We start from the raw sequence: 21,123 nt of genomic DNA on the forward strand, positions 1-21,123 counted from the left end.
ATTATTAGTAGTAGTAGTAGTAGTAGTAGTAGTAGTAGTAGTAGTAGTAGTGAAATTAAATTAAGTTAATTTAAGTAAGATTATTTTAAGAGTAAATTATCAATTACACCCACGTCAAATGCACATTTTTACATTAACTCCCACGTCAATTTTTTTTTTTAAATTACACCCAAATTAATAACTCAGGTTATAAATTGCACCCAACCCCATTTTCCGGCGAAAAAAATTATGAAATGACAATTTTGCCCCCGAGTCTATTAGTCTGATTTTTGTGACTTTTGAGGTACTTCCCTTATTTCATCTTCTCAACCTAATTTTCCCTCAATTTTCCTCAAATATTTGCCTCAAATATCCGCCATAATCAAGCAATTGAAGAAGATGAAGAACCAATTGAAAACCTAATTGAACAATTCACTAGAGTTCCCTGCTGTACCACTTCTGTTACCTCACATGTCATCCCATGAATGTACGATAGGCGGGTTCAATGTCCCATGTGGCACTATGTTGCTGACTAATGGTGTTGATTTGTGCTAATGTATGGGTCATTCGCCTTTGGTTCGAGAGAAGGAGTTGTCCGGAGCGCCTTAAGAAACAATAAATGATAACAATAAGCAATCAAGTTAGTAATTTTAAGGTTTAAGCAACCTACCTTGGTTAACAATGTCATTCATTAAAGCATTCAACCAACACTCATCCTTCCTGCTTTGCTTCTTTTCTTTTTAATTATGCTTCCTTCAAAGAACTCAGGATCATGTGAGTGAGTGAGTGGGAGTCACAATTCCTGCGTGAGAGAAGAGAAGGATGAAGAGACAATGAAGGAGGAGGAAACACTATCAACTTAATAAAGGAATGAAGGAGAGCAAAGTCGTCCAAATTTTAATATTTTACCCAGAAAATTTGAATATTGACGGAAATTTGGCCGGATTCCGATATTGGGTGCAATTTGTAAACTGAGCTATTAACTTGGGTGTAATTTAATAAAAAAATTTGACGTGGGAGTAAATATAAAAATGTGTATTTGACGTGGGTGTAATTGATAATTTACTCTTATTTTAATTTAGAAAAGTTAAGCTATTATAAGTTAAGTTCAGCAAAGTTCAGCAAAATTCAGCAAAATTAAGTTCAGAAAAGTTCAGCAAATTTAAGTTCAGAAAAATTAAGTTCAGAAAAGTTCAGCAAAAATAAGTTAAGTTCAACAAAATTAAGTTAAGTTCAGAAAAATTAAGTTAAGTTCAGCAACTTTAAGTCCAAAAAAATAGGGCCTTAGTCAAGTTCAACCATTTCAATTTACTTTGTTTTTTTATCTGGTTCATTTCAACTCACTTTAGCTCTATTTAACACCATCTTATTCCGCTAATAATGACCCTCATCGGTAGAGGTGACAATCGGGTTAGTCGGGTCGGGTCAAGTAGGGTCGGGTCATGTCGGGTCGGGTCGGGTTCGGGTCATTGTCCGTTATCGGGACGGTTTGTTTCGGGTCAAATGATCTATTGGGCGGGTTATTATCGGATTCAGTTAATTTATCACATTAATTCAATTTTTAACCATTAAACTTAGTTTTTAACCATTATTTGGTTTGATTACTTCATTATTAAGTCAAATGTATAAATCTAAACACAATATCACTTTTATTTTGATCAATATTAAGCTTAATAATTATCGGGTCATCAATTTAATCGGGTTAGTATTGATTTGGGTCAATATCGGGCCGGGTCTGATTCGGATCACTAACCATTGGGTCATTTCGGGTTGCAAGTCGATTTCGAGTTGCAATATTCTCGGATTTTGTCGGATCGGGTTTGGATCGAGTCACACACTCACACTTGTCAGCTCTACTCATCGGACCTTGTCAAAGGGAGGACCCACTTATCAATTGTGTTGTCAGTTCCTTACAATCACTCCACTTATTTATATAATCCCTCCAACCCAAAAATGCAGCCACAATCGTCGCCCTCACAACTAGTCACTCTCATCGACGACAACTCAGAAGAAACAACACAAGAGAAAGAAACATCAGCAGACAAAAACCAACGACAACCACAACGACAGCGTTTCGACGAAGTATAATATAAGAAGAAGATGAGAGGAAAACAGCAGAAATCAGTTGTAGACGAGAAGTACGCGCAGTGGAAATCACTTGTTCCTGTTCTTTATGATTGGTTGGCTAATCATAACCTTGTTTGGCCTTCTCTCTCTTGCCGGTATTTGTCTTACCTCTTTCTCTCTCCTAGGGTTTACGCTTTTTACTCTTTGTTGCTGTGCATTTTGGGGATTTTGGTTGCGGAGCTTGAGAATTTGTGATTGTAGTGATTTTTATGGAAATGTGTAGTTAATTGATTATGTTTTTGAGTTTTTTTGGTTCGAATTTCGCTAATGCGGTTTGATTTTTGTTGATGGATGTAGTATATGGTTATTTTGAGGAATTACTGCTTGCTGTTGAGCATTTTTCGGAGTTTTGATCGTGGAGTTTGATACAGGTTTCAGATTTTGTGTGAATGTAGTGCTTTTTGATGGAGATGTGTGGTTAATTGACTATGTTTATGAACTGTTTTGGTTCGAGTTTTGCTCATGTGGTTTAATTTTTGGTGATGGAAATGATTCGGTTATTTTGATGATTTTGAGGAATTGACTGCTTGTTGTTGAGCATTTTTTGGAATTTTGATTACGGAGTTTGATACAGGTTTCGGAATTTATGGGAATTTAGTGATTTGATGGGTCATGGAGATGTGTAGTTAATTGATTGAGGTTGTGAGTTGTTTTAGCTTGAATTCTTATAATGTGATTAGGTTCTTGTTGATGGATGTAGTTTGATTCTTTTTAGGGTGAGGTGGCGATGTATTTGTCAGCTTAAAATCCTAGGTTTTTTTTGTTTGTTTGTTTGTTTGTTTGTTTGGTACTCCTTTTAATGTTCATTTGGCTCTGTGTTTGTCCTAATTTCAATTGTGCAGCTAGTCTTTGCTGAAATGTTAATTGTTTGGACTTCTGTAATTTTAGCTCTTTTGATGGAGTTGTATACGTTGGTTGAACTGATTCAGTTAATTATATGTTTGTGAGTTCTTTTAGTTTGAAGTTTGATAACGTGGTTCATTTTTTGTTGATGGATGTAATTGATTCGTTTGAGGATGTATTTGTTAGCTTGAATGCTTGTCTCCTTTCTTTTGGTACTCTTTTTGGAAGTTCAGTTAGTTATTTGTCCAAAATTTGATTACTGTCTATGTAGTTAGTCTCTGCTGAATTAATAATGACGGGCTTCGAAAAAATTAGTCGAGATTCAGTGGTTGGATAGTAGTTAGGAGATCCCATGGTACATGTGTCTGTGACAATAATAATTTGGCACTTAGGAATTAGGATAGTGCGTGAAGTCGTCAACATATAGGAAGAACATGTTTGCTGAGGGACTATATTGCTAAACTACTGTAAAAGTAACACGGATTATATATCTTTGTTGTGTGTAATATACCTGGGATAGAAATATTTTGAAGAAGTTTCATGTTAGATTTTTGACTGTTGTTTGTTGATTGTGTATTGTAGGTGGGGCCCACAGATTGAGCAGGCAACATACAAGAGTCGGCAGCGTCTTTACCTCTCTGAGCAGGCATTCTTCGTTCTCTGTTACAGTTCTTATTTCTGATGTCCCTAGATGTTATGAATCTTATGATACTATGAATTTGTATCATGATAATGAGTATAGTCATTTGGCAGGATTATGTTGAGGAGGTATTTTTGGTGCCACACTTTGTGCTCAAGTACAAGATTGTTTAAAGGAGATATCGATTACTTTCGTCCAAATAACTTGGAAATGTTTTTGATTTGTTAGCTGAGAGAGTTACTTGTCCTATCAAGCTCCATGCTTCATTTTAACGGACTTAGTCTTCTATAAAAAACCGTATGCTATGTTTGCATTTGTTACGTGTTCTCCTTGATTTTTTATGTCTGCATTATATTTGTTAAATTTAACTTCACGTGCATTCGGTGAAGTGGTGATTGTAAAGGTGGTCATTAATTATTTGGTGTTCGCTGACATGAAATAAAATGTCTCAGTAAATTCTATGCACTTCTTATAATGTAAAGTAGTGGTCAACACAACGCACAATTTTCATGATAGATGATCATTCAGATAACCTCCTGTATTTTCAACACGAGGAAAAACTGCTTACGTTTCACATTGAAATCTTGAATGTGTACCTTGTAATGATGGTAGACTTTGCGTCACTTATTTGATGATGTTTCTGTCTACCACAATCCATCATGTGTGATCCTTGTGGTTTTCACATAATCTTTACCCACTTTGATTCCACTCATCTGTTTTATAATCGGCAATTTTGGCTGGCGTATGTTCTAATTTTATGCAATTTTCTCACTCATGTTGACAACGCCTTCTGCAATTTAATTTTTTTTTCATACTGATCTAAGCCCCAACCCAAGTGTTCATGTAGGTGCATGTTGTAGATGTGATAAAATAATTCACATATACATTCTCTATGCAGACTGATGGCAGTGTGCCAAATACACTGGTGATAGCGAACTGTGAAATTGTCAAGCCAAGAGTTGCTGCTGCAGAACATATCTCGCAGGTGATAGCATCACTTCATTTGTTGTTACTTCGAACATACAAAATTAGTAATTGTGTAATCAAGTGCACTTTGATATTTTGCGATGACACCCTCTGGCATTGATTTACTTTTTTTTCTAATTTTAAATTTGTGTTAGACAAAATGTCCTTTATTCATCATAAATTTTTATTTATTTTCCTATAGTTCAATGAAGAAGCACGTTCACCGTTTGTGAAGAAGTACAAGACCATCATACATCCTGGAGAGGTATGAAAGAGAAACCGTTACGAAATATAGAGCACTATAAGTCATACAAATTTATTACTTCGTAGTACTCTATTCCTTCCATAAGATGCTCTCAGTGTAGGTTGCGTATTCTAAACCCTATTCTGTTTACCTTTTGTTGTGTTTATTGTTTTGCTTCTGATTTACTGGTGGACTGGAGAGTTCTCAAACACCAGTGAGTTATCCAGAAATGTATGTTACTCTGATACTTCATTTAGTTGCCGTATTCCGTATCCGATACGTATTTCGCCGGATATGATATGACACTCTGATACTTCATTTTAGACAATATTGAAAATTTCGCACAAAATAGCCGTATCAGATAGTTCAATGCGTATTTTGTCAGATACGAGTAGACGAGTCTGAGTAACATAGCCAGAAATAGTGTGTCAATGTATGTTAACATAAAGTAATTGATCTCCTACCATAGCATATGTAATGTGACCGCCTTTGATGCAGTGAGATAATGCCATAATGCTGTTTGTAGAATTTAAAACACAAATTGAAGGGTCAACACCAGATTTACTACCATGATCACAAGTCATCCATGGTTGAGAGATAAAAAGAGCTTCCTTTAGATTTATTGATCCACAAGTTAATAATGCATATCATAGGATCCGCCAAATTCTGACCTCATTGAAAGAGATGAAATTTGAAAGTGCCAGAATGGTACTGCTGTTTTCAGCGATGAACTCGTTCCCTCTGATAAGGTGGGGAAAGTCGGGAAACAAGGGGATTTAGAGTATAGTAGACAAAAAGGTTATCTCATCGTTATGAGTTGTAACCAATCTCATGATTCTGGCATATTGAACTTTCTAGGAGTCTGCATGGCATTTGATTATATTATTCAGCATTACTGCTTTATGTTTGCAGGTAAACCGAATCAGAGAAATGCCTCAGCATAACCATATAGTTGCTACTCATACTGATAGTCCTGATGTAAGCACACACTACTTTCATTAATAAACTACTTTACTTCATTGTTGGATTTTTTCATCTCTCTCTTTTTTGTGGCTCTGCAGCTCTTATTGGTCCTTTGTTCTGTGAATTACTACAAACTGTAAATTTTCTTTTGTTTTAAGGTTTTGATTTGGGACGTCGAAGCTCAACCAAACCGTCATGCCGTGTTAGGTGCTACACTCTCTCGTCCAGATTTGGTATGTGTCGCTCTGTTATTTTTCCTTTTTCTATTGATTCGAGTATTGTTTTACTTATTCTTATGCTTTTTAGCAAGTTATAAGAGACTGGTATCCTGCAGGTGTTGACTGGACATAAAGAAAATGCCGAGTTTGCTCTTGCAATGTGTCCTAAGGAACCTTATGTCCTTTCTGGAGGTTTGAAATTAGTATTCTTAGTAGATTTAGTTGTGAGAAGCTTCGTTTTGTGTCAAGTATCTGTTTGCTATACTAGCGTCATAGTGATATTGTTGGCTCTGGTAGCAGCTTGCTGCCTATTGAGTATTTGTCATGTACCCTTGTTTGGCTGCTTCAATTGAATAGTGTTGGTCAGGAATCTGGCCTCTTCTGGCTCTCGCTGGCCACTTTCTGAGCAATTTGTTAATTTAACCAAGCATCTTTTCAATCTTTTTTTTTTTACCTTGGTGTCCTCTTTCAGGGCATTGCTTTAATGTTTTCTAGTTTTTCTTCAGGAAAGGACAGGTCTGTTGTATTGTGGAGTATTCAGGATCACATAACAACAACAGCCTCAGACCCATCTGCCAACAAGCCTGCAGGACCAGGAACCACTATAGTCAAACAAAATGGAGAGAGCCCTTCTGTGGCACCTCGAGGTATCTTTGAGGGTCATGATGATACTGTGGAAGATGTGCAATTTTGTCCAAAAAGGTAGTAAATTATTTGTGTTTCTGCTCATGGATATTCCATATAAATTATAATGTAGTCGCCAAAAAATATTCCATATAATGTGGCCATTAGATTTTGACTGTGGTACAATGATTTTGAAGTTCACAGGAGTTCTGCAGTGTTGGAGATGATTCTTGCCTCATATTGTGGGACGCTCGAAGTGGTTCTAAGCCTGTCATTAAGGTACATGTTTGCTACTTGTGACACAGGACAGGTCCTCCCAAGACAATTTTAATTTTATTATTGAATTATTTATAGGTGTTATTACTGGTTTATGTGGCACTTATGCATTGTTTGGAGCTTTGAATACCTACGTAGGGGTCTAGGGGAAGAGAGGATGGAGGGGAGGATGAGGGAGGGAGGGAGGGAGGGAGGGAGGGAGGGAGGGGGAATTGAGGATTGTTGTTTTCTCTCCATATCTTCTCCTATGTTGGAAGGATTACACTTTGGTATATATGACAGAAAATAAATCCCTCCATTTGTCTCTCCTTTATTTCCCTCCAACTCAATGTTATCTCAGCAAGGGAAATTGTTCTCTTCCCTTCCTCCATCCAAACAAAGTGTTAAAGTCATAATTAATCAAAGGGAATCACTTTGTATAATCTCATTTTATTACTAACCACTTTGTAGAATTCTCATTGTAGTGATTGATCGAGGAAGGTTATATTATAATATCAGAGGTGTATGGGAGGATAGGTGCGAGTCTGTGAGAGACCTCTGGATTTGTTGAATAGGTTTGTGTCCCCAAAATGAGGGAGACCAAGGTTTTGAGTTTAATGCTTAGGAACATGTCTAAGAAACTATTCTTGGTGGGTTGTGTTGGTCACTAACTCGTTGCTTCACACATGATTTAGGTATATTGATTTGCTCAGTGTTTTCTTTCAAATGCTTTTTTGCTTTAGACCAATCGCCACCAACTTGCAAATTCTCTTCTTTATTCTTTTGAAACCCATGCTCCTTGAAATTACAATTTCAGTATATGATGGAGATGGTGAGCAGGTGAGTCTTTATTATCAATGAATTCTGACCATAAGTATGAAAATTTAGTGTTACTGTATAGTGTATACAGCAATTTTAATAACCTGCTCTGAACATCAAACCTTGGCAGATTTATCTTTATTTAGTGTTACTGTTAGCCAGATAAAGAAAGCATTAGTTTGATGGTTGAATAGAAGATCTGGAAATTCTGTTATTTTCGTGAAATAGATTAAGGAACACTTGATCATGAATTTGCTGTAACTAATACCAACTTCAATTGTGAATACTATGAGATGAAGTGGATTAACATTGTAGTCATAGCGTGTACCTGGGAATTGAGATTTACATTCATTTGCTAACAGAAGGGTAGTATTCACAAAAGCTGAAAACATCTTGGAAAGAACAATATTTTCTCTTTCGGTCACTCTCTCCTTCGATGAATCACTTCCTGGTATTTTAAGGTAGGTGTGGTACTTCGTACAGAGAGTCCATAGGATAGGAGAACATATCCAAGTCTTAAACATGCTAGACACAAATTTTTGAGACATGGAGACTAGTTAGTATGTGACATGCATCTACAAAAAAAAAACTTTATTTAAACAGTGCACAATTAGTATGTTAGTAATCATCATCGTGTGTTACCATTCTGCACAAACTTATGGAACATGCCCTGAATGACTAGTTGCTAAACTTTTATATATGTACAGGTAGAGAAAGCTCATGATGCTGATCTTCACTGTGTCGACTGGAATCCCTTTGATGAAAATTATATCCTCACAGGGTATGTTCTGTTTTTGTACTGGATTTTTTGAAGAATGAGCCGTTTGCTTCATTCTGCTCATGAGATTTGTGTATTACTTTAAATCTGCCTCACTCATTTGTGGGAGTTGTTTATGTGCTTCTTTGTTTGTTTTGATTTTAGATCTGCTGATAGCTCTATTCGTATGTTTGACCGAAGGAGTCTTTCTTCTGATGGAGTTGGGTCCCCTGTTCACAAATTTGAGGGGCATAAAGCAGCTGTTCTTTGTGTTCAGGTTCTGAAAGTCTTAGAAATTTCAATCAGCCAGATTCTTAAGTTGACTGTTAACGCCTCTAACATCTTTTATTCCAGTGGTCTCCTGACAATCCAAGTGTTTTTGGAAGTGCTGCAGAGGATGGTGTTTTGAATATTTGGGACTATGAAAAGGTAGGGAAGAATTTCAATCAACCATTTCTGTAGAGCCCGTGTTTTTTGAAGTAGTTTTTATGTTTCGGGTCCTTTCATTATAGCATCCTTTTTGGGCTGGAAACGTGATGGAACACTCATAGTCTTTTCTTTTGGTGCTTCAGCATTTGTTTGTGGTAGTATTAAGATTTTCTGTTTCATTGTGTTGAAGGTTGGCAAAAAGAAAGAGCGTGCGGCAAGAACACCTAATGCTCCTCCAGGCCTCTTTTTTCAGCATGCTGGACACAGGTCAGATATTGTCGTTGTGCATTGCTATTCACTGACGGTTTACAATTGTGGATCTCTTTTTCATAGAAGCATAATAGCAAAACTACATTGAGCAGGCTTTTGTTTGGCCACTGTGACTGAAATTTTTTACACTTATTGCTCGCTTGGAGTGGGGGTAATATTACCAAAGAAATAGAGGTCGACGAAAAGGAAAGTAGTTGGGTAAAGACGGTTGTGGTGGGAGAAAAAGAGGGTAGTGGGGACTTTTTCCCTATAATAGGGTAACTATCACCGTTTCTTCCCCTCCTTCCCTCTACTATCTTTTTTTTCTTTTATTCTGAACTCTATGACCCTAGTAATAGTTGACACCGTTAATCTTGAGTCTGCCTGTCATTTAATGATAAGCGGTAAATTTCGTTTGGTTTCGTATTTATTTGATAAAGCTTACGCTATATATTGGTGTCCTGAATGATCTGTCAACGTACAGGGATAAAGTTGTTGATTTTCATTGGAACACATATGATCCATGGACAATTGTTAGTGTTTCGGATGATTGTGATTCAAGTGGCGGTGGTGGAACATTACAGGTATTTAATATTTTTCCTGGTTAATATTTTGCACTTTGCACAGAGTTTTCACTGAAATGGGCAGAAGTGGATTCTGAAATGTTACTTTATTTGAAAGTCTATCAGTTTAGTGGAGGTAAAACGGATGGAAACAATCTGTCTAATACGGAGTAGAAAGTATTGAAACACATGACCGTTGTGAATTTACCACTATCGTACCAAGTTTACATGAAGAATTCAGCAACCCTAAATCCGCCCTTATCTGTACGGTAACTTCCCCTTCTCTTGTCTGCTCACAGATCTGGCGGATGAGTGATCTGATATACCGCCCGGAAGACGAGGTTTTGGCAGAGCTTGAACAATTCAAGTCCCATGTGGCGGCATGTGCCTCCAAATCATGAGCTGCTTTTTCTTGCAAAGGGTTCCCTAAAAAATAGAATTGCTATGTCTGTGAGCAGAATAACATAAATAAGATAGTAGAGTAAGAGTTTGTTGATGGTAGCTATCTAGCGTTTAATGTATTTGGGGGTCATTTAGATCCCTTACAGTCCTTCCTTACCCCCGATTTCCTTGTTTTTAGGGGGTGGGAAGAGCGTTCCGTGGAATGTGTATTATGACAAAAGTCGTGAAACGGAATGAATATGTTACCAAGATTGTAATATTGTAGAATAGGCCGGAACTGTATCTTTTAGCACTGGTATGCTCAAATCGACATTTTAGGGAGTAATGGGTTGTGTCTTGACAATATTCTATCCACGCCTTTTGCTTTTTGCATTCTAAGTTCAGTTTCAGCATACTTATCTTTCACCAAGATGGGTCAGAACCCAAAGAGTAGTCGTCGTTAAGGTATTGCGGTAATCTTGATTCTTGAATGAAGGAAAATGAGGGAAAAAAATGTGGGGTAAATCATAAATGGCTGTATTGCGGTAATCTTGATTCTTGAATGAAAGAAAATGAGGAAAAAAAATGTGGGGTAAATCATAAATGGCTGCCTTGATGTATAATGAAGAGTTTAAGACTAGTAGAATAAATTGTTTAAAACGATAACGATGTGTGTGGATATCTTCACTTTGCAAGTCGTTTTCTGAGTCGGTCCTATTTGGTAAACCGCGGATTAATTTCAGCATAAGCAGGTTGCAAAAGTAGATTATAAATGACAGATTTTATCAGAAGGTTTGACTAGCATATTATAATTAGCAGAATTAATTTGAGTGTTTGGTAATTGGCAGATTATGATTAGTAGATTATTAGTTTTCTTTGTAAAATGGTGAAAATTATCCTATTTTACAATATGCTAACCAATATGCTTGGTAAGCAGCAGCATATTGTAAAACAACATATTGACCCAAAATATGTTGTTTTAATATGCTGTTTACCAAATACTAAAGTTAGCATATTGATTGATCAAACACTAGTTGAGATCCCGTGCTAAAGCACGGTATTTGAGAGCTAAAGAACGATATTTGTGAGTTTTGCTTATATAGTGGTCATTTAAGATATTTGTATAAATGAGCTGTACTTATTATAAGTTCTAATGTACGTTATAATGTTAGAGATATATTTAAAAAAAAGTGTAATATTTAAAACTTTTAGATTAAATTATTTTTGTGCAAGCTTTTTTTTATTATTACATATAATGAAAATCGATTATTATTCAAAAACATACTCTAATATAGGGTCACTACTAATAGGGGGATATGATCATTGAGTTAAAAACAAAATGTAAGTAAATCGCATATTAACTTTATAAACGGAAACAAATTATAAATAATACGACACATCTAAACGAACGATTCATAAACAATTAAAACTACTATTTTCTCCATATTCATAAATAAGTATAAGCTACCATCTCAATATATTTTGTACGACATGTTTATGCTACCATCTCTGATTCATCAAAAGATCTTAACTATGGAGAGGTTGTTAGGGGTATATTGAAAGATTTTATTAAGTAGTATAATTAGGAATGTATTTTGACAAAGATATGTAAAATTTTATTGAGTAGTATAATTAGGAATCATTTTGCTGTATAATTAGGAATAGTTTTGTTGTATATTTTTATTACAAAGATATGTAAAATTTTGATATTTTTAGTGCATATTTTAATTGATATTGTTATACTTATTTGCTGCATATACATTCCTCTATGATATATTACTCAATTTAGGATTATTTGACAGCGTACTAATGTTATAGATTTTAGTGGACTTGTATATGTTATAGATTATTTGACAGCGTATACTAAGCCCAGCATAGTAATATGTAAAAAAAGGCTCACTTATAGGTATGAGCATTTGAGCAGGAAAAAGTTGGTGTTTTCTTATTCTTTTAGTTTTAGGGGGGTGCTATAACCCTTGAATATGCTAAAAATTGACCAATATGTCGTTTACCAAACAACGTCGTAAGCCTGTTAAGAGTTTAACTTCTGTGAGAAAATTCAATAATTCAAGAAATGTTGGCCATATTAGCAAGGTCTTAAATTACAACGTAATTCTTGTTCCCTTTTTTTGGTATGTACTCTAGAATTTGTGTTAAATCAAATTATGATGAAATGATGTCGATGACACTATCCTTTCTATTCTTCTCCTCATTCACGGAAATCATACCATTTACTGAAATCATACCATTTGTGAGGAGTATTTTATTCCTTGGAATCTTGCCATTTCTAATTATCTGCTCTTTATGGTTGTGTTTTATCCATTGGTTACTTCGTCTAGACTTTTTCATGTTATGTTCATCTTTCATTTCATCATCCTTCCTTGTGTTACTGTTCGTATGATTGTGATTGTTTCAATCGTTTTTAGACGGGCTAAAAAGAGGTCTGTACGGCTATAAATTGACTATGGTGCTTGTCAATTGTCAACATAACAATGGTTATAGGCTTTATGTTCAATTGACGATCCTTGATAGATTTATAGACACAGTTGCTAACACTAAACGATGTCCTGCAAATATACAATCGTTGCAACTTTTGTGTCATACTTCCTAAATCCTAATGCGATCGTCTGGTGCAACCACCTTTATGGCTAACGTTGAGTATGGCATTAAAATGTTAGCTTATTTGGACAAGTTTAAGATCTCTTGCTTTAAATGAGATCTTGCGAAAGTGCTCGAAGTTATCAATGGCATAAAGTCCGACAAAAAAAAAATAGATTTTTTTAAAATTAATCATAAATATCTCTTTTTAAAATTAAGCATGTTCTCGCATGTTATAGATGATATTCTTGTTATTTGTAATGACTTTCAGTCGGTCATTTGGTCTCATACTATCGGCTTAATAATTGTGTGGCGCATTCTTTAGCTCATATTAAGCCTAGAGTTGTTGGTAGAGCGGTGTGGTTAGATGTTTTACCACCGATTGTTTGATAATTCGTTATTAATATAAGGGAAATAATAAATACAACGCAATGAATTGTAGTTAAGAAACTATAAAAGGAAATAAATACTTAATATATGCATTTATTGCTTGTTGCTAGATTCAACCAATTAGCATAATGTTAGGGGAATATTACTATAAATATCGAGCCAATGTAATCATTCGAGATACGAACGAACAATATCAATAATACGACAATTACTTATATGCAATTCTCCCCCTCAATTTCTAATACATAATCAAGCTAATTGGTTTCTCAAGTCATTTGAGTTGTTGAAAATTAATTTCTACCAATTTGACACAAAAGTCACCACCCACCTTAACAATGACCCCTCAAGCCGTGCTCTATGCCTCTCAGATCAACCAAACCATTCATTTGCACTCCTAATTGGTTGTCCTTGTCATAAAGACTATACCATTTTTTAAGTTGGCGCAAGTTTCTCCCTTAAATCTGTGACCGAGTTACAACTAAAATTTTGTAAAACAAATTAAAATCAAGGAAGATTGTCCTCAAATATCACCTAAAACAATCTTTTTTTTTTACCAATTTGGCACGAACCAAAACTTCTTTTTATCAATTTGTCGTAAGCACTGTTTATTTACCAAGTCGACACGAAAAATAAATTTGGCCTTTTACCAATAACTATAATATGGTTATTTGGCCACTAAAAATTGACAAATTTTCGTATAACATAAACTAATTTTACAATGACTTAGCCTTAGACGTATTAATAATTTCTTTTTTGAAAGAAAAGATCAATTCATTAATAAATAGTCATACGACATCTATAACATGTGTCAAATTTGATTGGATACAACTCGACTAGAATCAAACAAAATAAAATCTCGTTCAAAGGAAGATCTGTAAACTTGAATTGCTCCAAAGCATATCGATCATATCGCCGCAAACAACTTTTGACAAGAGGATCATAGAATCTTGAGCCTTGACGAGAGACGATTTCATCCGACCAAATTGAGTGCAACAAACAAATCGACAACATATGTAATACCATATAACGATCCATTACGAAACTGATCTTCTGCATCTTCAGCATATGAGGAACGACCAAGGCGGTCTTATCTATATTTCCAATAGAACTAAAACCTAGAAAGATAAGGACTGAAAAAACTCCGAAAATAGAAATGGGCAAACAGATCTCACCAAAAGGGAGACTTTTATAAGTTTATTGATTAATTCATAAAGTTTCATACTAATAATTGATAAATAAAGTTATTTAGGGGGTTTACCATCGGTCAGTAGTCGATGGAAGCCCCAAATTTAATTGATGGAGGCTAGAGTTTTTTTTAGAGAGAAGAGAGGAAGAGGGAAAGGTTAGTTATCAACTTTTGGCTTTTTTTAAGAACGCAAATTCGTATTAATAATTTCTAATTAGCCTTAAACAAAGCTTATGTAAAACAGATTCCACCAACATAAATCATAACTTACAAATTGTTAAATGATAACTGTACTTAAACTAAAAGAATTTGTTTGCGATATACCCCCCTCCCCCCAATCAATTATTTACCATTAATTAAAACAAGTTTACAAATGGAAAAAAAACGTAAACAAACAAATGAATAAAACGGAGCAGTTTTTTTTTGGTGTTGCTCATTCGTGGACGAAAATGACCATTTTACTCCTCTTATTTCAGCTCCCCAATTTTCCATTTTCATGTTCAATTCCACCGCCTCCCTCTCCTACTTCTTCCACAACCTTGCCACAGCCCTTCCGGCCTCAGCTAGCCGCCAACCACCGCCTCCTTCCTTCGCTTCCCTTGACCGACGATGCCCACCACATTAATGCCTGAAAATAGTAAAATTACTAAAATAAATACAAAATATTTAAAAAAAAAAAAAGAAAAAGAAAATTAAAAATTCTTAAACATGTAGAGTAACGTAATTCTGTACTATTCGTTGTGGCTTATTGCGATTTGGTTGTGTTATGTTCATGTAGAACTATTGTGGACTGAGTTGGTTTCGCGGTTGTACTGCGAGTTTAATTACTTGATCGATACAAGCCCTAATTTAATCTCTCCCTAATTTAGTTAGTGTAAACAAACCCTAATATAATTAACAAAATTAAGAAATAGAATTATTACCTGATCGATACGAGAATTAGCATTCATTATTTTTGCGAGGGAGAGAATTAAGCAAATAGTATACCATGAAAAAATAATGAAAAAAAATCCATAAAAAAAAATAAAACCGCGGATAAATGAGCAACTACGGTGAAAATAAAACGGAGTAGTGGAAGTGTGGAACTACGTAAAACCGCATCAGGCAATTATTTGTGAATAATTTTGAGCAAGAGGGCCTCGAACTTCGGTAAAAGGAGTTCTCCTGTAGTAATTTACCCAGACACAATCCTCAAAATCGCCATTAAAGAGCATTAAGAATCCACCATTTTATACCTTCAAAAAAAAGAATCCACCATTTTAATCCCTACCTTCTTCATTTTCTCCAAATTTTCTCTTTCTTGAACAACACCACCAGATCGAAGATGGGTTCGAAAACCCCTTCGATCAGCTCTCTTCTCTTCACTTTCTTCATCTTCTTCGTCTCCCATGTTCATTCCTTCTACCTCCCTGGCGTTGCTCCTCGCGATTTTCAACGGGTTATCTCTCTCTCTTTCTATCTATTAATTACTTTATTAATCTTGTTTCTTATTTATCTTTGATTGATTGATGTTAGGGTTTTACGATCTGAGTTCACTGGTTACTTGTTTCCCCTCTTTTTGTTTCGATCTGGATTGATGCGTGTGTTTATGTTTCAATCTGTCAGCTATGCGGTGTGATTTTCTAGGGATTTGGTTGGTTAATTTGTTTAGGATGCTTCTAATGTAGATTTACTGCTTATTGTATCATATCGCCATTCTTGTCACTCTTGTGATTACTGGTCTTGTGGGAGTGAAGCGTATCGTCATTCTTGTCTTTAGATTAGCAAGTTTGCGAATGTGGGATCTATGACGGCCAAACAACCAAATTGGGAAAAAAAAAGGCGAGTGGTCTTTGCCAAATTGGTTAAAGATTGTGAACAAAAATATGCCCATCTTATCTAATTTACCATTGCTTGAACTAGATTTGATGAAACTACTTCTGCCCAAGTGAACCAAATGAATAATGTAACCACATTATAGGTACAATATGCGCTTTAGGATGGGTCGAGTCAATTTGGGTTCATATCTGTTTTGGGTGAATTAATATGGGTCAGTAGGTATGAGTTATTTTGGTTCAAATCAGATTCACTATGTGTCATTTATCTCTTCATTTTGGGTCGAATAATTAGGAACGGGTATATGTATATCAAGTCCAGGAAAGTCCCTTTAATCTCTTGAAGTTTTGGGTCGAATTATTACGATCTGAGTCTCTAGAATTCGTTGATTGTTTACTTAATTACTTCAAGTTTTGGGTGAAAGTTGAGTTGTCTAGTTCGAATCTCAAGTCAGATTTTTCGAACTGAACTATTTGATTTCAAGGGTAGTTTTGTCAAATCAAGTTCGAATTATAGAAAGGTAAATAAAGTAAAATGCTTTTGACCAATTTGTCAATACCCTTTGTTTTTGTATTTTTTTTACCAATTTGTCACAAGTGACTTTCTTTTACCAACTTGGCAAACACCCTCCTCCTATGCACAAATCTAGTTGTTTGGTCGGTCTGTGGCCATATGACTGGAACTGTATAAAAATAGTAGTTGGCGGCATTTCGCTTTTGCATGTAATGATAGGTCACATTTAGTCATTTAGTGTCATTAGGTTGCGATTGGCAGATCAGTACATTTTCGCCTGATTATGTGAGTAGATTTTGCAATTGTGATTTGGCATATTAGATCATTAATAGGCCTTTAGCTAATTCATTATCAATTCATGCAAATTACATTGTTACGACACTCATGTTTTTCCCCAATTGGTGTGAAAATGTAATATACTGATATGTAAGTTGTCCGAAATTCGTGTAGGGAGATTCTCTTCAAGTGAAGGTCAACAAGTTGTCTTCTACAAAGACCCAGCTTCCTTATGACTACTATTTTTTGAAGTACTGCAAGCCTCAGAAAATCCTCAATAGCGCTGAGAATCTGGGAGAAGTTCTTCGTGGTGACCGTATTGAGAATTCTGTGTACACTGTGAGATTAAATTCTAATCTCATCTTTTGTTTTACTTTGGATATACGTTCTATTTCGGAGACCTTTTTGTTCCCTTTCACTTTAGTCACGTGTCTCTTTTTGTGCAACAGTTCAAGATGAGGGAGGAAGTAAGTTGCCAGGTGGGATGCAGACAAAAACTTGATGCTGAGTCTGCCAAGAATTTTAAGGAGAAGATTGATGATGAGTATAGAGTTAACATGTAAGTATGGTGATCTGGGTGCTTTTTTTGCGTGTGTGTGTGTTTACTTTTCCAAAAGTGATTTTCTGCCAGGACCGACTTCGTCTGGAGAACATGTCATGATTTTTCACTGTTCCATAATATCCGATGATGCTGTAACAGGATTCTGGACAACCTTCCTGTTGCAGTCTTAAGACAAAGGAGGGATGGTCAAACGAAGGTCTATGAGCACGGCTTCCGTGTAGGGTTCAAGGGAAAGTACTCTGGAGTGAGTAGCGTGTCAGTTTATTTATTTACTTATAGCATGCATCTTTTTACTGGTCTGATTATTACTTGCACTTCATGTTACAGACTCAAGAGGAGAAGTACTTTATTCATAATCATCTAGTTTTCAAAGTCATGTACCACAAAGACCCAGAGACCGACTTTGCACGTATTGTTGGCTTCGAGGTTACACCTAACAGGTCTGCTTTCTCTGTTTTTTTGAAACATCATATATTGCTTTTGGTTTGTTTTTTCTCTTTTCCATGCATTACACTTTCATGATATGAGATCATTTCTGTTTTAACAGTAGAATTTGAATTCATTTTTGTTTAACTTATTTATACAATAACGAATTTGTTCATTAGTTATTCTGCTGAATGAAGTTTTCAGCATTTGGCTGAAGTTCTATGCATATTACGAGGTTTGAATTATGTATTAGAAGCAATTTATATCACACAGTTCATATTTGTATTGAAATTTCAGAAATATGGTTCTCTCGTTAATGTTATGCTAAGGATTAGTACTGTCCCTCAAAAAAAAAAAGAATTAGTACTGTGCTACTGTCCCCATTTGGCGATTTACGTCTACAGAACTGCAAATGCTTTCTGACCAACAATAGACTTACACCTTATGAGTACAATCAACTTATGTGCTTTGATAATTGATTCCACTAGGACAAAATATAGCTTAGTTATAAATTGGCCTACAGAGTACATGATTAGATATTGAGGAACTCCCATGCTAGATTTCTAAATGCAGTATGATTTTGTGAAGACTTTGGTTCAGCTCAGCTTTACTGGTAGCACAACTTCTTGTTGTATATCTTACTGGGAATTTATGTCTTTTATAATTGTCTATACTTTTTGTATACCTTACAGTGCCAATGCATCTAGTATTGGATATGTAAACTTGTCCCTTTAAAAGATGTTAAATGTTTCACTTGTTCCTGCTACAGCATTGCTCATGAATACAAGGATTGGAAGGACGAAGACACTCAATTATTAACATGCTCCAAGAACATTATTCAGAGTGGAACTCCACCGCAAGAGGTCGACGCTGATAAAGAGATTGTTTTCACATATGATGTGAAATTTGAGGTACATTTTAGCTCAATGTATCTCTCTCTGTCTTCTAAGGAGTATTTATTTCTCTAAAAAAACTGTTGTCTTTGTAGGAAAGTGACATCAAATGGGCATCTAGATGGGATACATACCTTCTGATGAATGATGATCAAATCCACTGGTTCTCCATTATTAACTCTTTGATGATCGTGCTCTTCCTCTCTGGAATGGTTGCCATGATCATGATGCGAACACTTTATCGGGATATATCCAACTACAACCAGTTAGACACTCAAGATGAGGCTCAAGAGGAGACAGGCTGGAAATTGGTTCATGGGGATGTTTTTAGGCCACCTCTAAACTCCAGCTTGTTGTGTGTTTATGTTGGAACCGGCGTTCAAATACTCGCAATGACTCTGGTTACTATGATATTTGCCCTGCTTGGTTTCCTATCCCCATCTAACCGTGGGGGGCTTATGACTGCTATGGTTCTCTTGTGGGTCTTTATGGGTTTGTTTGCCGGTTATTCCTCAGCTCGTTTGTACAAAATGTTCAAGGGCACAGAGTGGAAGAAGAACACATTGAAAACAGCCTTCATGTTCCCAGGAATTCTTTTCAGCCTTTTCTTTGTGTTGAACGCCCTAATCTGGGGAGAGAAATCTTCGGGTGCCGTGCCTTTTGGGACTATGTTGGCTCTAATGCTTCTATGGTTTGGCATATCCGTCCCTTTGGTTTTCGTTGGCAGTTACTTGGGATTCAAAAAGGCACCCATTGAAGACCCGGTTAAAACAAACAAAATCCCGAGGCAAATCCCGGAGCAAGCTTGGTATATGACGCCCATATTCTCGATTCTTATTGGAGGCATTCTTCCATTTGGGGCCGTCTTTATTGAGCTTTTCTTCATCTTGACATCCATTTGGCTAAATCAGTTCTACTACATCTTTGGTTTCCTTTTCATAGTCTTTGTAATCCTGATTATCACGTGCGCTGAGATAACCATAGTGCTTTGCTACTTCCAGTTGTGCAGTGAAGATTATTATTGGTGGTGGAGGTCCTATTTGACAGCAGGCTCCTCGGCCCTTTACCTCTTCCTGTACTCCATATTTTATTTCTTCACAAAGCTGGAAATTACAAAGTTGGTCTCAGGCATCCTTTACTTCGGGTATATGCTAATCGGGTCATATGCCTTCTTTGTGCTTACGGGCACAATTGGGTTCTATGCCTGTTTGTGGTTTGTGAGAAAGATCTACTCTTCTGTCAAGATTGACTAGAGTTGTCAGTGTTTTAGGTTTTACAGATAAATTGGCAGAAACTCGGAAAGATGCTGGACTTGTGTGCTCTTCAGCTTAAGCATACGTATTGGAAGCTTGTTCGGCCCGTGCAGAAAGGATATCATTTTGGTAGTGTAGGTTATGGTTTGTACCAAGTCGTTTTCAGAATTTCGACAACTTCGGCATTGTGATTTGATTACAATTTTAGTATACCCCTGCTGCAATATCTTCTTTGGATCAGCTAAAACAGTTTCCCATCTTTGCTAACAATTTTATGAGTTCTTAACTTTTCTTGTGAATTGCTCTCGTGGTTAATGTGTTACTAGTATAGGCTCCGTGCAACATTACATGGTGTTTATAGAATCTTACCTTTTTATATACAGTACTATATTTATAGAGGGTAAATTGACAATTCATTATTTTTTAATGTTTTTCATCAGTGTATTTTTATTTGAGAGAAAAAAAAAACAATTTAAGTAATACTCATAACATGAAATGTGTATTTTAATGAAAAAAAGTTTTTATAAATTTAATAATATTGTTTTATAACTTTTTTAATAATATATTTTTAGCTACAACTTATCTTATCGAAAACGAAATTTTTATCATCAAAAAACCTAGAAGCAAATCTTAAATTAAATAGGGAACTATATGAAATAGGAAAGAAAATAAGAGATTATATTAACGGGGGGAAATATTTTGGCGGGAAAACTTTGAGTTTTTCTTATTCATTTAGGAGGCGTTTGGTTCGGGAAAAGGAAAGAGAATGAATAAACACCAACCACCCCCTTATTAAACTTAACCACCACCACCAATGACTAGGGTCTAGGACCGCCTCGCCTATCACCTTCAACAACCGTCGGGCGCCAGCGCATTGTTATTCTTGCCGGAAATTCCCCTGCCTCATCAAAATACTCAACCCGCCCCGCATTTCAAACCCTTACCATAAACACCACCAAAAGCCTCGAAAAACTCTCTCCCATCACCGACGTTCACTCCCTCACCACCGATATGGTGTTTTTAGGGGTGGGGGAGTATACTACGGTTGTAGGGGAGCGGTTTTCGAGGTTTTGGGCGGAGTCTATGACAGAGGTTTTGACTGATAGTGAGGGGTTGTGGGGGCATGAGTGGCGTCGATGTAGGTGGGCTGAAAA

General features: G+C 36.0%; 2 protein-coding genes across 2 annotated transcripts; both read left to right on the forward strand.

The window, feature by feature from the left end:
• Window positions 1-1,880: 1,880 nt before the first annotated feature.
• On the forward strand, window positions 1,881-10,426 carry LOC141592568 (WD-40 repeat-containing protein MSI4). The gene is made up of 15 exons (XM_074413300.1): window positions 1,881-2,201; window positions 3,532-3,595; window positions 4,488-4,574; window positions 4,758-4,820; window positions 5,712-5,777; window positions 5,921-5,995; window positions 6,097-6,172; window positions 6,487-6,682; window positions 6,802-6,883; window positions 8,386-8,459; window positions 8,601-8,712; window positions 8,790-8,864; window positions 9,055-9,131; window positions 9,598-9,697; window positions 9,976-10,426. Exons 1-15 carry the CDS (start codon window positions 2,080-2,082, stop codon window positions 10,075-10,077), a joined length of 1,371 nt encoding a protein of 456 aa, XP_074269401.1. The 5' UTR covers window positions 1,881-2,079; the 3' UTR covers window positions 10,078-10,426.
• A 4,717-nt stretch (window positions 10,427-15,143) lies between these two features.
• On the forward strand, window positions 15,144-20,268 carry LOC141592569 (transmembrane 9 superfamily member 7-like). The gene is made up of 7 exons (XM_074413301.1): window positions 15,144-15,669; window positions 17,010-17,174; window positions 17,285-17,394; window positions 17,536-17,641; window positions 17,725-17,837; window positions 18,593-18,734; window positions 18,812-20,268. Exons 1-7 carry the CDS (start codon window positions 15,556-15,558, stop codon window positions 19,967-19,969), a joined length of 1,908 nt encoding a protein of 635 aa, XP_074269402.1. The 5' UTR covers window positions 15,144-15,555; the 3' UTR covers window positions 19,970-20,268.
• The last annotated feature ends 855 nt before the right edge of the window (window positions 20,269-21,123 follow it).

The sequence above is a fragment of the Silene latifolia genome, chromosome 7 (genome assembly GCF_048544455.1).
Source record: "Silene latifolia isolate original U9 population chromosome 7, ASM4854445v1, whole genome shotgun sequence".
NCBI classification, from domain to species: domain Eukaryota; kingdom Viridiplantae; phylum Streptophyta; class Magnoliopsida; order Caryophyllales; family Caryophyllaceae; genus Silene; species Silene latifolia.